This window comes from Saimiri boliviensis, chromosome 2 (genome assembly GCF_048565385.1).
Source record: "Saimiri boliviensis isolate mSaiBol1 chromosome 2, mSaiBol1.pri, whole genome shotgun sequence".
NCBI classification, from domain to species: Eukaryota; Metazoa; Chordata; class Mammalia; order Primates; family Cebidae; genus Saimiri; species Saimiri boliviensis.
Genome location: NC_133450.1, coordinates 82120572 through 82136658, shown reverse-complemented (window position 1 = coordinate 82136658; position 16087 = coordinate 82120572). Strand labels below are relative to the sequence as shown.

General features: G+C 45.9%; 1 protein-coding gene across 7 annotated transcripts in view; it reads right to left on the bottom strand.

Moving 5' to 3' along the window:
• The window catches only part of FRMD5 (FERM domain containing 5), a 349168-nt gene that overhangs the window by 54658 nt on the left and 278423 nt on the right, over nucleotides 1-16087 (bottom strand). For all 7 annotated transcript variants that reach the window (XM_074393702.1, XM_074393703.1, XM_039469327.2 and 4 more), the window contains exon 2: nucleotides 3250-3354. In XM_074393702.1, coding sequence (XP_074249803.1) covers nucleotides 3250-3354 — 105 coding nt within the window. The remainder of the gene's footprint in view (nucleotides 1-3249; nucleotides 3355-16087) is intronic.

Below are 16087 nucleotides of genomic sequence, written 5' to 3'. Positions count from 1 at the left end.
TTTTGCAGCTGCCTGGCCAAAGTGGTCCCAGATTCACTGGCAAACAAACAACATGGGCTTGGGAGAAGGGATCAAGAGAAGAGGAAAAGAAGATTCACAGAGGCTGGGCGCGGAGGCTTATGCCTGTAATCCCAGCACTTTGGGAGGCTGAGGTGGATGGATCACCTGAGGTCAGGGGTTCGAGACCAGCTTGGCTAAAATGGAGAAACCCCATTTCTACTAAAAAAAAAAAAAAAGCCAGGCATGATGGCGCGCACCTGTAATCCCAGCTACTCGGGAGGCTGAGGCAGAAGAATCGCTTGAATCTGGGAGGCAGAGGTTGCAGTGAGCCAGAATGGTGCCACTGCACTCCAGCATGGGTAATGAGAGTGAAACTCTGTCTCGAAAAAAAAAAAAGAGAAAGAGAAGGGTTTCCTCCTCTGATTGGGTGAATGGGCCAATGTGCCAAAGTGGCACAATCTTCAGACTCTAGGGGCTTGAAAGGGTATAAAGGTGAGGCCAAGAAAGGTGGAGAACCTAGGCCTGAGTCAGGAATCTTAAGGAAGGAGAGTGAGGGCGGCTCCTCTGGGAGAGACCAGGAAAGCTCCCAGATGCATGGAGGCTCCTGCAGAGCAAGCAGTAACATGGGGTTGCATATGAGTGCTGGGTTCAGACTGTCTCGTGACCCAGGGAAGGAGGTTTATGTTAGGGCCTTACACCCTGATGGAGCAAGGGAGCGCACCTCCTCCATCCCTCCCATGAATGAGTGCACCAAGGACAACTCTTTACAGGTTCCTAGTTCCCTACAACTCTCAGATACTCTCTCAAGCCTCTCTGCTCTCCTTAACCCCTCCCACAAGGCACAGAGTTACACAACTTTCAGAAGCTGTCAGTTATACATTCAGCATGGAATCTCAGAAACCACATTGGCCCTAGAGTCAGGCAGGTCTTAGCTCGAGGCTGGCTTTGCTACTTACCTTGGGCAAGTTACTTAACTTGTCTGATATTTTATTTACTCATCTGGAGAACAGATATTATAATTAGGGATACTCATCTCATTTCATTAAGGATGAGATGGAATAACATACATGCAACTCTTAGCTTAGTGCCTGGCAGAACTCAGTGAGCAGTACACATCAGCTGGAAGAATCAGGTTTGTGTGCAGCGCAGAGCCTGGCAAGCAGTAAGAACTCGATAAATGTTTGTTTCTCCTCTTTCCCATGTTCTTATCTCTCTCTAGCTTCTTGATCACATCCACGTATTCCCTTATTCTCCTCAAGCACATTCTGACCTAACTAAAAAACCAATGAACATGACACAATTTGCCTTTTTTTCTTCATATACCACCACTCTAGGGGATAAAGAGATCTTGAAGTAACTGGCCCTCCCCAACCTTTAGGGAAAAAAAAAAAAAAAAAAAAAAAAAAAAAAAAAAAAGACAGAGTCTTGCTTTGTTTCCCAGGCTGGAGTGCAGTGGTGTAATCTTGGCTCACTGCAACCTCTGCCTCCTGGGTTCAAGTGATTCTCCTGTCTCAGCCTCCCAAGTAGCTGGGACTACAGGCATGTGCCTCCATGCCCAGCTAATTTTTGTATTTTTAGTGGAGACGGTGTTTTGCCATGTTGGCCAGGCTGGTCATGAATTCCTAGGCTGAAACAATTAACCTGCCTTAGCCTCCCAAAGAGCTGGGATTACAGGCATAAGCCACTACACACAACCAGCCTTCCTTATTAAGGATAAAAGTTTGGACTGGCCGGTCACGGTGGCTCACGCCTGTAATCCCAGCACTTTGGGAGGCCGAGGCGGGTGGATCACGAGGTCAAGAGATCGAGACCATCCTGGTCAACATGGTGAAACCCTGTCTCTACTAAAAATAAAAAAAAAATTAGCTGGGCATGGTGGTGCGTGCCTGTAATCCCAGCTACTCAGGAGGCTGAGGCAGGAGAATTGCCTGAACCCAGGAGGTGGAGGTTGTGGTGAGCCAAGATAGCTCCATTGCACTCCAGCCTAGGTAACAAGAGCGAAACTCCGTCTCAAAAAAAAAAAAAAAAAAAAAGTTTGGACCAAACAAAGAAACACCATTTGTAAAAATAGTCCATCATTACCTCTCCAGTTTAGTGGGGATACCAGAGAGTCCATCTCCACAAAGAGCAAAGGGTAAATGAAGGTAAGTTATAGAAACTGCAGGAGTGTGCAAGCTGAGGCTGGGCAAATGGATGTAAGAAACATAGCACTATAAGCCATTAACTCACGCATTCATTTCTTCAGAAAATATTTATGGAATACCAACTACATTGTAGGCCTGTGCTAGTTACCTGGGAGACAGTGATGAATGTGATAAAGTCCAGGCCCTCATGGAACTTATATTTTTGCAGGGAACACAGCTAATCACAGCATGATGTAACAAGTGCTATAACAAGGGTAGCAGAGGGCACATGGGAGCCAAAAGGAGGATTACTAACATAGAGTGGGCATAGAGGAGGCTTCCTAGAGGAAGTAAAAGTCTAAGCTAAGACCTTAAGTGTAAAAAGGAGTTAGCTGGAAGAAGGATGTGGAGTGTGGAGCAGTGAGGAAAAGGGAATATTCTAGGCAGGGGAACTCTATAGGTGAAGGCTCTGTAAAGAAAGAAGGTATGATGTATCTGGAGAGCAAAAGTACTACTATCTGGGTGGAACACAATAGGGAGAAGACAGGTCAGGGGCCTGAGATAATGGCTTGTTCTCATATCTGTCTGGAATATCAGAATCCTGTCTATCAGAATGCCCTGTGTCTGTAGAGCTGCCTATGCTGTGTAGAGCAGAGCAAGAACTGTTAGATCTGCAAGGTGCTGAGGGGCCTGTGATGGTTTGGTTCTGTCTCTGTTCTGCCTAGATTGGGTTGGTATGGCACCTTTGGTGAGGCCTTTCCTAACCAGAACAATGTGGCTCAGCCCACTTACTAGAAAGGGGACAGGAGAGAATTACCCTGTGACCTGAGCTCTGAGACTACAACCCCAGTACAGCTGCTCTGCCTCCAACTTTGTGCAAATCACTTAAGCTCCCTAGCCTGCCATTTCAGAAACTAAAATGACAAGCTTCTCCAGGTGAGCTCTAGCCAAGGTGCCTTCCAGGTCTAATGCTATCATTTGAAGAGACAACATGCAATTACAGGGACTGACTGGAATTGGGGACCTTTGAATTCTTCTGGAATCAGGGACCTTTGAATATGAATAACAAGACGTCAGGATTACTGACTGGCCCTGTCCTCCTTTTGTGCTTTGAATATTGACTTACCCGCTGCTTATCTGGGTCTACAAAGCGTATCCCAAAATAGTCTTTCTCAAGTAGGTTCAGGTGGTGGCAAAGAAGGTCGAACAGGTACTGGCCTTTGGCATCTCTCTGCAAAGAAAGCAAGCTCCATTGAGGAATGAGTGGGCTTTTTCAGTTTAACTTTTTTTTTTTTTTCAATAGCCGTTAAAAGTTGTTTGTAACTCTTGCCTCTGAAGTAAATCTGGAATCCACCAACTTTCCCCTCTCCATTACCAACACCATAGGTCAAGCTACCACCATCCCTCAACAGGACCACTGCCAGAGTCTTCTAACTGATCCTCTGCCTCTGCTCTTGCCCTCTTCAGTGCGTTCTCTGCACAGCAATGAGGGTGTCCACAGTTTAGACATCATCTCTTTCTTGATGAATAAGTGATCAGGCACATAGTACGATATTTAAACATACAAAAGGATACACTATGAATACTAAGTCTCCCTTCCACCCTAGCCACCTTGTGCCCCATTTCTTCTGCCCAGAAGCAACTATTACCAGCTTCTTGAATATCCTTTTTGTTTGTTTGTTTTTGAGATCGAGTCTCATTCTGTCACCCAGGCTGGAGTGCAGTGGCACAGTCTCAGCTCACTGAAACCTCTGCCTCCTGGGTTCAAGCGAGTCTCCTGCCTCAGCCTCCCAAGTAGCTGGGATTATAGGCATGCACGACCACACCCAGCTAATTTTTGTATTTTTAGTAGAGACGTGGTTTTGCCACATTGGCCAGGGTCATCTCTAACTCCTGACCTCAGGTGATCTGCTGCCTCAGCCTCCCAAAATGTTGGGATTATAGGCATGAGTCACCATGCCCAGCCCTTTCGTATATCCTTTATGTGATGCTTTATACACAGGCAAAGCTACATACATATACATCTCCCCTTTCAAAAATACATTTTGAAACATTTTTAAACTCTTTTTTTCTCTCCCACTTAGGGTATCTTGCAAATCCTTCTATGGTAATATATATAGATATATCTCACAGTTTTAACTGCTGCATGGCAGTTATGCAGGTTTAGTTCACTGCAATGAACCTAAAATTACCCAGTTCCATGTTGATGAAATGTGTTTCTAATTTGCTATTACAAACAACGTGGCAGTTAACATACAATGATCTTTATGTTACTCACTTCTCTTAAAACTTGTTGCTCTCAGAATAAAATGAAGACTCTGATCATGGCCTCCCAGGCCCTATATAGCCTGACTCCTGACTTCTCTCTGCACTCACCCCAAATCATTGTCCTCACTGTACTCCTGCCGTGGCCTTTCTGTTCTGGACTCCCCAAGGCTTTTCTGCCTCTCTGCCTTTGTATTCCCTCTGCTGGGAATGCTCTTCCTGCAGCTCTTCGCAGTCACTCCTATTTTTTGAGGACTCAGCTCAAATGCCCCCTCTTCAGAGAGGCCTTTCCCTGTAGTATAGCCCTTCCCAGTTACTTTCCATCTCATTTTACCATTTATGTCCTTCACAGCACTTACCTCAATCTGTAATTACCTTGTTGATATGTTTAGTTATTTATTTACTGTCTGCTTCCTTTCTACACTGTAATTTTCATGAGGTCAGAAGCCCCAGAACTTAGCACAGGACCTGATGCATGGCAGGCAGGTCCTCAATAGTTATTTGTTGAATAAATTACTGAACGAACAGAAGGAAAAAGGTTGGCTAAAAGATTTCACGAAATGGTGAAAAGCTAGGCTGTTTATAACCCCATAATCTTCTACTTCAGAGCCCTGCCTGGGTGCCAAGGATCAAGTGGGAGGAGAATGACTTGCAGGAAACAGTCAAAACATCTGGAGCCTGCACAGCATCCATCGCTGGGCCTGTCCTCAGTGGGCTCTGAAGCTTAATTCAGATGACCATCTCTGGTGGGTCCATGTCTAATTTTGCATACAAATTGAGGTTGTATGAGGAATTTCTGCAGTGTAGTAGTTGTCCTGTTTACCTCACAAATTGAGGTTTTATGATCAGACCCAAAGATCTCTCCTGTGCCAAGGCCCAAGTCCATGGGTAATCACAGAAGGGTCTGGCCCTGCCCCAAGAACGAGCATATTTTTAAGACCTTCACAAAAGGTTTACACCTCACCTCTTCCCCTTCTGCTAGCTCACCCCATAACACCCAAGGAGAGCTAGGGTAGGATGCTTATCTCGCGGCAGTTATGTTAAGAAGTTTATCCTTGCAAGAGCTGGAAGAATGGATGAGTAGACAGTTCAACTACAGGAGGCAACATGGGAAACACCCCTCCTCTTCTGAGACAGGAATAATACAGGGTGGTCACAGGAAAGTAAAAATTCCAGACAGCAGTTTCACAGGACTAGAGGCTATGGGCTGACAAGACCCTGAAAAACAGGGCATGGACCAAGCTAGCTAAGACCTACTGAACCCAATGTGCAGCTGGATTTGACCTAGGTTTCTCCTAGGACCTCATTATAAACTCATTAACCTACTAGATCACACACCTACCAGCACCATGACTGTTCAAAGACTACCCATATTTGCTTTAAAAATAGGTAGCACTGCAGTTATGAGAAATCTCTACCTTTTTGCAAGAATTTGCATGAATATTCCACCCCTTGGTTAAAGAAACCTATAAAGATAGAAACCCCAAACCCCACTGTGCGACTCTCTCTGTCGAGTATGCCTGCACTCCCTTTTCTTGAATGTATACTCTTCCCTTTGCGATAAATCTCTGTACTTTTACTATTTTCTGACTCTTCCTTGAATTCCTTGACAGAATTCTTATCTTCTTAATGGTATCAAGAGCCTGGACACCAGCTGGGGTGGAGGTCCCCACCAGCCTACTGATACCACTTCTGCTGGCCTCGCACTCCCTCTCACAACATAAGCCTGAACTCGCAGGCTCTATTCCCCCCATCTTTGGTCTTTCATAGGAAAGAGTGACTCTCAGGACAGAGACTCATTATGAATCATGCTGGGACTTCTGAGTGGTGGGCTACAAACCAGGTCTTTCAAAGGACTCCATCACAACTTTCTTTGTGCAGGACCTGTTAACTACTTCTTCACTGATGCTCAGAGAGTGAGAAGAGCTTAAACAGCTATTTCAGGTTCTCTGGGAGCAGAGGAAACATGTTCAACTCTATCCCATGCAGGATATCCTACACTCAGAGCAACTGAAATGGAAGAGTGAGAGACAGTAGCATATTTCCATTGGTTTTCTCTACAAATCTTACTTTGCACCAAGCTGGCTATTACCTTGTGATCAGCTGGTATGAGTTTTTTTTTTTTTTTTTTTTTTTTAATGAAAAAATGTTTTCACAAACATTACTACAATATGATGTGTGTTTTAAGGGCTGAAGAAGTTTGCTTCCATATATACAACAACCAGATTAGCAATGGGATAGAGATAGTTAGAGGGAAAGCATGCTTCTGTGATGGAAATCAAACGGACTTTTAATAAGAATCCTGCCTTCCATAAAACTACTCATTCTCATGGGCTGGGAGCTCAAATGCATTTGTAAGGGTCTTAGCTGGTAAGAACCCTGAACTAAGTAGATCCAACTTCTTATTTCTTCCACTTGGCAGGAAGAAAAAGGAAGCATGACTTTTCTCTTGGAGTAGTTAGGAAATAAGGACATATCCCATTACCCATTCCCTATAGCTACATTAAAAAATACCTTTTTCTGGTTATTTCTCAGTACCTGGTGAATCCCCCTGCTCCCCCACCATGAAGTCATAGTTCCCTCAAGTTACCATTTACCAGTTACCAGTGGTAGACACACTGTTTTGAGCTATAGGACTCTTGCACAGACTAGTGAAGAGAAGCATCTTCCTTTGCTATTTCTTCAAGGCTGGGGTGGGGGTGAGGGGAATGAGGAAAGAGGTAGACACAGACTGCCTTCTTGTAGCAGAATTCCACAAAATTTAAATCCTTAGCAGATATGCAAAGGTAGAATCAACTTACAATGCTGCTGCTGCAGAGGCACCTTTCACAGAGGGTTGAGACAAAGCCCTTCCTTTGAGGTACTCACACCTATGGCTGTTTGAGTGGCCTGAGGCAGCACTGGGTGAAGTCACATGCAGCTGAACCATCATCATGGGATCCCTACAAGCCAATGGCAGGGGCAAGATTTCAGAAATTTTACAACTTCCTGGGATTATAGGTCCCCTTGCGCTGCCTGATGTCAGCTGTCCTGGAATACACTCTCTATAGCCTCCCAGTCCTAAGTCCAGGGGTTTCTGGAATATTCCACGGCAGCCAGTCTTATCTTTTGATGCTATGGCAAAGCCATCTTCCCCTCCCTTTGCCTGCAGTTGCCCTAGTATTGTGGCTAAACTGAGTGTTGTGCATTGAATGTCGTGCCATTGATTATACTGGAGAAACAGGCACTTGCGCTGACAGGTGATTACTGTTTAGTCACAAAGTCAGAGCTCCAAGCCTGAGGACGTTTATCTTCAGACAAGTGAGCGGAAGCAGAGCACCCAAATCCTCACTCTGCAGCTAAACTTGTGAGGTTATTCTCTTTCCAAAGACATTATTGGGTCAGAATAACTTATTAAGCACTCATTTAAAAAATAAATTTATATTTTATGAACCACAACAGTACCTAAACATATTTGAAAATACTAGTGCATATAGGTACAACCCATTTATTCTCTCTATATGGTGCATAGAATGATTCATGAGTCTCTTGGAATCACTGTGCAGCTCTGAGGGTGGAATAATTCCTATTTTTGCTCCTCCCTGGAACACCTGGTTCTGGTTCTCTATGGTTTGCCTATTATTTAGGGAAGGGACACAGGCAGCAAGCAGTAAGCAAGCTTGGGCCAGTGACCTAAACTATTCAAGGTTAACTGCATTTTCTGTCTAATCATCAGTACCCATGAGCAGGAGAGAAGCTTTATTTTAACCCATCATGGATGAGGTTAATCCCAGGCCCTCTGGCATGCAGCATCCTCATGAGAGAAGCCAACATGCAGAAAGCCCCACTCATTAGACTCCACTTCATTCAATCCTGCTTACTTGTGAGGCACACAAGTACCTCACAAGCAAGTGCAAACAAAGCGAGTCTAGAAGAGGGCAAGAGTGATTCCATCTTCCTCCTGGCCACATGCTATGATCTTGGTTCACAATCTGTTAAAGGGTAGCTGGCCTTGGTGTCAGAGGCCCTTAGAGAAGGCAGGCTAAATGGAGGGATTACAGAAAGTGGGCACCTATAGCCCAAAGTACAAGAGTCCAGAGGAAGAAGAAAGCCACACCAAGATTAGGCATCCTGGAGGAAGGGCAAGAGTTGAATAAGTTGTCCTTGGAGGCCCACCAGGGAAGGAATAGTCATCCCCTGGTGGGATGGGATGGCACCTCAGCCTGCATTCTAGCTTAACTTTATATTTAGATTTCTTGTAGGCCAAAGACTTCCTTGCCTTCCTTATCAGTGGCGTGAGGGCATGAGTGGTGTGCTGATGTCTGCCAGGTTCCAAAGCAGATACTGTGTAAAAGCCCTTTAATGTTACAGAGGAGCAGCCACATTAGCTCATCTTCTCAGGGCCGTGGCATTAGTAAGCTGAGCAGAAAAGTGCGAATCAATTTCTGGGGTGCAGTCCCTGCCTCTGTGGTCACAAACTACACCCAGCCCAGCTTTCTGAGGCAGGGGAAGGGTGTGGGGCGCAAACATTAACAGCAAGGCCCCAGATTTCCTAACCTCAGCACCTTCTTTATACTTTTTTGAAGGGAAGGAACCCCTGCCGAGCTCCTGGCACAGGAGCCCACTTTTCCTGCTTAGTTGTAAACCAACGAAATCTGTCCAGGAACTGCTGAGGTTGCAGCTACAAGAGCAGCCAGCTCACTCTGGGAGAAGATTAAGAATGTTCATTCCGGCCAGGCGCAGTGTCTCAGGCCTGTAATCCCAGCACTTTGGGAGGCTGAGGTGGGTGGATCACCTGAGGTCAGGAGTTCAAGACCAGCCTAGCCAATACGGAGAAACTCCGCCTCTATTAAAAATACAAAAATTAGCTGGGTGTGGTGGCTCATGCCTGTAATCCCAGTACTTGGAGGCTGAGGTAGGAGAATCGCTTAAATCCAGTACACAGAGGTTGCAGGGAGCCGAGATCGCGCCACTGCACCCCAGCCTGGGTGACAGAGAAGACTCTATCTCAAAAAAAGAAAGCTCATTCCAGGGGAAATGTAGAGATGTCCATCTGTAAGCCATACTGTCTTGAGTACCAGGTCACCACAAATGTGGCAAGGCCACGGCTCAGCCCTACCCAGGTACTCCCCTCTGTTTTCTACTCTCAGAACTCAGCCATCAGGCGGGGAAGAATGGGGCCCAAGCAGTCTATCCAGACCACAGTGCCGGGAAACTGCTGTAGGGCCAGGTAACCTATGTGGCTCCTGGAGGAGTGGTCAGGCCCCAAAGTGGAGGGGAATCAGAGCTCAGAAGCAGAGAGGATCAGTGCTTCTTAGCCACTGTTCTCGCCAAATCCTTAAATACAGCAAGTTCTTTGCTCCAACAACCCCCTTCTACATGCAAATTGAGAGCTGGAATGGTTTTCATGATGCCACACAGATATCTCTAGGGTCAGATGCCAGCTGCACTGCTGCAGGGAGCCTTGTTGGCAGTCCTCACTTGAGTCAGAGAACTAGTTTAGCTCATCACCACATGGTATGGCATGCAGGACGTGCATGTGGGGAGGGGAAATCACATGCAATCTGGAACATGGAGGTCGCCGTGTGCAAGGAAATGTCATGGGAGGGAGGACTAAGTGTTCTGTCAACACAGATGGCCCAAAGCAGACTCAGCAAGGGCAATTAAGACCCTCTGAGCAGAACTTCAAACCTGCTGTAGTACAGCTTCTAAGAGCAGGGCTAACGAGAGCGCTAGTCTTATTGAGATATCAATGGTGATGCTTCAAGAGACAAGGTGTCTCATATGAAATCTTTGTACTCTGTGAAAAACAGAGCCAGGTCTGAAGAAAAGCAGACAACTCATTCATCTTTCCTATCTTTGGTGAAGCCACTTTTACAAGTAAGGTGACTCTTAAAAGCATCACTGCATCTTGCTATTGATTGAATAAATTTTAGTTTTATTTTTCCAACCAGTGCAGAATATCTCAGTGGACTAGTCGTGTCACAGCTGCAGAATTACTGGAAACTCAGCCAGGCTTGTTAGAAAAAAACTCATTACTTTGTATTTGTGAAGCTCATATTCTCTTTCTCTATTCCCTGTCTCTCTCTCTCTCCTCTCTTTCACACATACCCTGACCCCCACCAGCACACACACATTCTCTAAAACAGCTGCATTTCTCATACAATGCTGCTTCAAATAACTTGTAAAGAAAATTCGGAATTTGGGGAAAGACTGATTTCCCTTGCTCCAACCCTAAGGACAGTTGACAACTCATTTTATTGCGTTTTTTTTTTTTTTTTCTTGCAAAGGACAAATGCATGCTTGGCAAATCTGGGAATTTCTGGGGGTATAGGCAGTATCCTGGGTGGCCATGGTCAGGAGACACATGAAAAACTCACTGGTCCTCTTAACTCTATTTCCCTCCTCTTCCCAAAAAAATTGCTTACTGGCCAGGGCCAACATATGTGGCGGATGCTGAGGTAGACGTATTTCATTAGTAAACAGGTTAGGATCATTGAGTTCTGAGTGCAGTCTCAGTGCAGTTTCCTTTTCAACTCTCTTCAACAGGTTACTTACGTTCCTTAGAAGTTGGGGCACAGGGAGGAGAAAGGGGAGGAGCTCTGGGAAGGCAAAGGTTTTGAGAACAAACACTAACTAGACTTAAAGTCAAGGCCCTGATCTGCTACTTCTCAGCTTGTGATCTCAGGCCCACCCCTTAATCTACCCAAGCTTCGGCTTCCTTATCTATAAAACGGAGTTAATTCTACGTCTCTCCAAGGATTATTGTGGGGCTAAAAACAAGACACACAATATACATAAAAACCCTGTGAGTTTTCCTGCCATCTTCCTCAGCCTCTTGTGACCTCTTCTTCTTCCAGGATGGAAAGACTTGAACACACAAGGCCTCAGCAATGAGTCAATGCACTCAGGGAACAGAAACCTCTCCTCTCTGGACAAGAATGCATGAATGGATCTTGGCTACATGTCTACCTTGTAGTGTCCCCAAGATATGAGAGTAGCTACCATTTTGGAAACATGCCCAAAGTGGCCCTTAAAGTACAAATCTGCATCTTGTTCTTACCCAAAGGCTATTTTTTTCCTCATCAGATCAGAAGAGTACACATTATGAAATATGTGCAAACAAACCAAATACCCTCAGAAGCCTGGCAGCTTCTAGTCAGTACCACAGAGACAAAGGCAGAGCTTCTGTAACAGGCTCCTGACATGCTCCCTAGAAAGGGGGAGTTGAGTAAGGGGAATGAGATATGATGCAATTCCAACAGACACCATACCTTTTAATGCCTTGGCTTTAATTAGAATAAAAAGAAAAAAGCATTTGGCAAAATATATTTCAAGAAATTAACTTAGTGGTCTGATCTCTCTCAAAAAACAGAAGAGGTTCCCTTTGTAGTTAAAGCTCCAGGAGCTACCTGCAGCATTAGACTTGTCCTCCTTGCATTCCCTAGGGGACTGCACAACAGGATATTGACAGATAAAGGAGGGAGGGAAGGGCAAGTAGGGCCCACAGCTCTCTGACTGAAGCCCCAAGTTCCCCAGAGCATGCCCCGTCACACACAGCTGCTGGCATCCTATCCCAGGACCAGACAGGTCATTTTCACTGCTTCTCCTGAGGACAACCAGGGCCTCCCCTGAAAGCCCCTTGTCAGAGCAAGCACAACTTTGAACAAGAGTTCCATGGCCTGCCTTGATCTGTGGTCCCACTAGTGGAACAAAAGCCAGGTTTAAGCCTCCCTTCTCGGGGCTAAGTACAAACAACTTCACTGGAACAACAATACTGAGAGTCCCAGGAGAGGAGGAGTGAGACAGCTGGAGCCCAGAGCCAGACAGATGGGTGTAAAGACAGTTTCTTATACAAATACTGAGGCCTAGCAAAGCAGTAGGACAAACCCCAAGTCTTCCGGTAGTGGCTGTCCCAGTGATGCAGGAGAAGAGGAAAGAAGACGAAAGGGAGGCAAGAGAGGAGGCAGATAGCTAACTCACTCAGAAGGCAGCCTTTCCTTAATAAACAGCAAATTAGGAACCATACCATATTCTGGACCAGTGGTTCTCACAGCTGAGTCCGCATCAGAATCACCTGGAGGGCTTGTTAAAAGAGAGATTGCTGGGCCCAGCCCCTCGAGTTTCTAGTTCAAAGGTCTGCTGTGGGGTCTGAGAATTTGCATTTTTTTTTGAGACGGGGTCTTACTCTGTCACCCAGGATGGAGTGCAATGGCCTTGGGTCACTGCAACCTCTGCCTCCCGGGTTCAAGAGATTCTCCTGCCTCAGCCTCCCAAGTAGCTGGGATTACAGGCACTCACCACCACACCCAGCTAATTTTTATATTTTTAGTAGAGACAGGGTTTCACCATGTTGGCCAGGCTGGTCTCGAACTCCTGACCTTATGATTCACCCGCCTTGGCCTCCCAGAGTGCTGGGATTACAGGTGTCAGCCACCACACCTGGCCTGAGAATTTGCATTTATAACAATTTCCCAGGTGATGCTGCTATTGCTGGACTGGGTATTACTGGCATCTGTCAATCTTGCAGCTGTTAAAGCCAAGACTACAGGGATAAGGGAAAGAGAAGCAGATATTTGACCTCTGTCACAATCCAACTCTGTCAGCACAAACCTCACTTCCATTAACCTTCTCATTTTCATATACCAAGAGTACCAGCTTCAGAGCATTAGGCTGTGAGTTAAATACTCCAGAGAAACGCTGCTACTTCCTGCCAGGTTTTCAAATTCTGCCTTTCATGACAAGTGGGCAACTACCCAATCCTGGCTTGAAAGTTTGAGTCTCCAATTACCAATTATTTTCAATGGCTAACTAGCTCAAAACTCACTGCACTTTTGCTATCAACTAGATCAGGTGTCCCCAAACTGCGGCCCCCTGAGGCCGTTTATCCGGCCCCGCGCTGTGCTTCAGGAAGGGGCACCTCTTTCATTGGTGGTCAGTGAGAGGAGCACAGTATGTGTCGGCCCTCCAACGGTCTGAGGGACAGTGAACTGGCCCCCTGTGTAAAAAGTTTGAGGACGCCTGAACTAGATCATCAGACAGTAAAGCCAGCAGTTCTCATCAAACTCAATCTAGGGAAACAATTCCCCTTCTCACCCCCAGATCTGCTGTCAGTGACAGGGAGTCTGTTTCGTCCTATCCTGACCTCTGGGCTCTCTTGTCTGGAAGGCGGGGCTTGAAAGTGCCCCAGCCCTCAACCTGCTGTCTCCTCTCTACATCTGTGCTCCTTGAGGCTCCTTAGTCAGAATTCTGTCTTGGCTGTCATGACCAGCCTTCTCCTTTCTTTTTCCTGGGAGAGGATCCAGATGCCCCTCCACAGAGGGGTTGGGGTTGATATAGGATATATGCTCTGAGCATGTAGTTCCATGCCAAGGAGGCAAGTCTTCCATGTTTAGCTTTGGCAGGGAGTTTGGGGCAGGAGGGAAGTGATGGGAGTAAGAAAAGGCATATTCTGATTATGATCTATTGGGCAGGTCATTTTCCCTTCTGGGCCTCAGTTTCTGTATCTGAAAATAATCTTATGTCCCCTTCTGTGCTCAAAATTCTCTGATTCTGTTATTAGTCGATCAAAGTAATCACATCCCAGGTCCATCTTCTCCTAAACAAGGTTTTAAAAAAGTTTTCTTTTCTTTAAAAAGGGTAATTGGGTAGCTTTAACAAGGTAGATGTTTATCGCTAGTGTAATTAATCTAAAAAACTCAGGGTAATTGCTCAAAGTAAATGGAAAGAGTAAACAGAATCCATTCAATTTCAGAAACTGCCGCTACCAGGCCTGACACAGTGAGCACCATCATGTGAAACTATTATCCTGCTACGGTCTGGTCATTTTGCATTCCACTGTGAGGATGGAAAAGTCACATTAGATCACCTAATGCATGCCTGCAGCCTCATAAAATGAGGATTGTTCCAAGATCTTCTCAGAGTGGATCCTGAGGCTAATACTAGCCTCTGTTTTTCCAGGCTCACAGTTTCCTAGACTATAACCCAGGCAGTAGAGGGGCTATGCGAGGGTCCTAGGGGTGACAGTCTGGCTGGGGTGAGGGTGGTAAATAAAGGTTTATCTGTACGATCTTGTATATAAGATTGAGACATCTTGAAATGTCCAGATAAAGAAGGGATAAGGACTGACAGAGATGGAAAGGGGCTGATAAAGTCCCTTCCAACCTCATCTCACTTAACCAGAGGCAGAGCCTTTGAAACTTTACTGAAGTAGAGCTGTGAATGTGCTTTGAGACAAGTACCACTGGGTCTCTCAACTTGTTAGTTTCCTGAGGGTACTCTCAGATGTGATATTTCAGTGGCTGAGCAGCAACATACATCTCTTGGTCTATAAATAATTCTTTGGGCTGGGCATGGTGGCTCACACCCGTAATCCCAGCACTTTGGGAGGCCAAGGAGGGTGGATCATCTGAGATCAGGAGTCTAAGACTAGCCTGGCCTGAATAGTGGAACTCCATCTCTATTAAAAATACACACAGGCTGGGCGCGGTGGCTCAAGCCTGTAATCCCAGCACTTTGGGAGGCCGAGGCAGGTGGATCACGAGGTCAACAGATCGAGACCATCCTGGTCAACATGGTGAAACCCTGTCTCTTCTAAAAATACAAAAAATTAGCTGGGCATGGTGGCGCGTGCCTGTAATCCCAGCTACTCAGGAGGCTGAGGCAGGAGAATTGCCTGAACCCTGGAGGCGGAGGTTGCGGTGAGCCGAGATCACGCCATTGCACTCCAGCCTGGGTAACAAGAACAAAATTCCGTCTAAAAAAAAAAAATACAACCAAAATAGTAGCCAGGTGTGGTGCAGCTAATCCTGTAACCCCAACTACTCTGGTGGCTGAGGCAGGAGAACTGCTTGAACCTGAGAGGCAAAGGTTGCAGTGAGCCGAGATTGTGCCACTGCACTCCAGCCTGGACAACAAGAGTAAAACTTAGTCTCAAATAAATAAATAAAAATAAAATAAATAATTATTGGGCTTGGAAATGTATTTCTTAATGTGCACTGGGGGTAGGGTGGGAATGACGAGGTCCCCAGTGCATCAGGAAGAACCGTGGTCCAGGCTTTGCAGTGTGATGGAGAGAGCAAATGGAGGAAGCAAGTTTTCTGGAAGTGTGTGACTGCTCCTTCTTCAGTTTTTCGTCAGAAGAGTAGGGGTGAGTAGAGGCGAGGCAGAAACCTTGAGCCCAGCAGGCTCCCTGAAGCCTCTGGCATATCCTGTCATCTTCTATGCCTCTGCACAGCAAGGTTGCAAACATGAGACCGAGAGCCCACTGAGGGCTGCACAGAAACACTGGCTGGGATATTACTGCTGAAAAAAATCTAACACCTGCTGCCAACTGAATGTTGTGTTATTTGAAGGCCAAAAAGTGGATGGAAAACTATTGGGAACAACACTCAATTCAAAGTGTATCTACAGAAGGCCTCATTTGAGCAAGGCACTACCTGACCTATCTCAAGGTTGCAGAGACACACAGTTTAGACATATCTGAAAAAGTGACTTAGGAAAAGCCATCTTTTCTCTGATCTCATGGTATTCACTGCCTGTACCCCTTAGCTGTCCAAATGCTAACTTTCCCATGTTTAGGTCCACTCTCTTTTCCATTACTGGGAAAGACAGAAGCATGGTGTCCCTTTATGGTTCACAGCCCAGTACCTTGCACATGATCCTGGAGAAGTATTTGTGGGATTTTGTTTTTGTTTTGAGACAGGGTCTTGCTCTGTTGC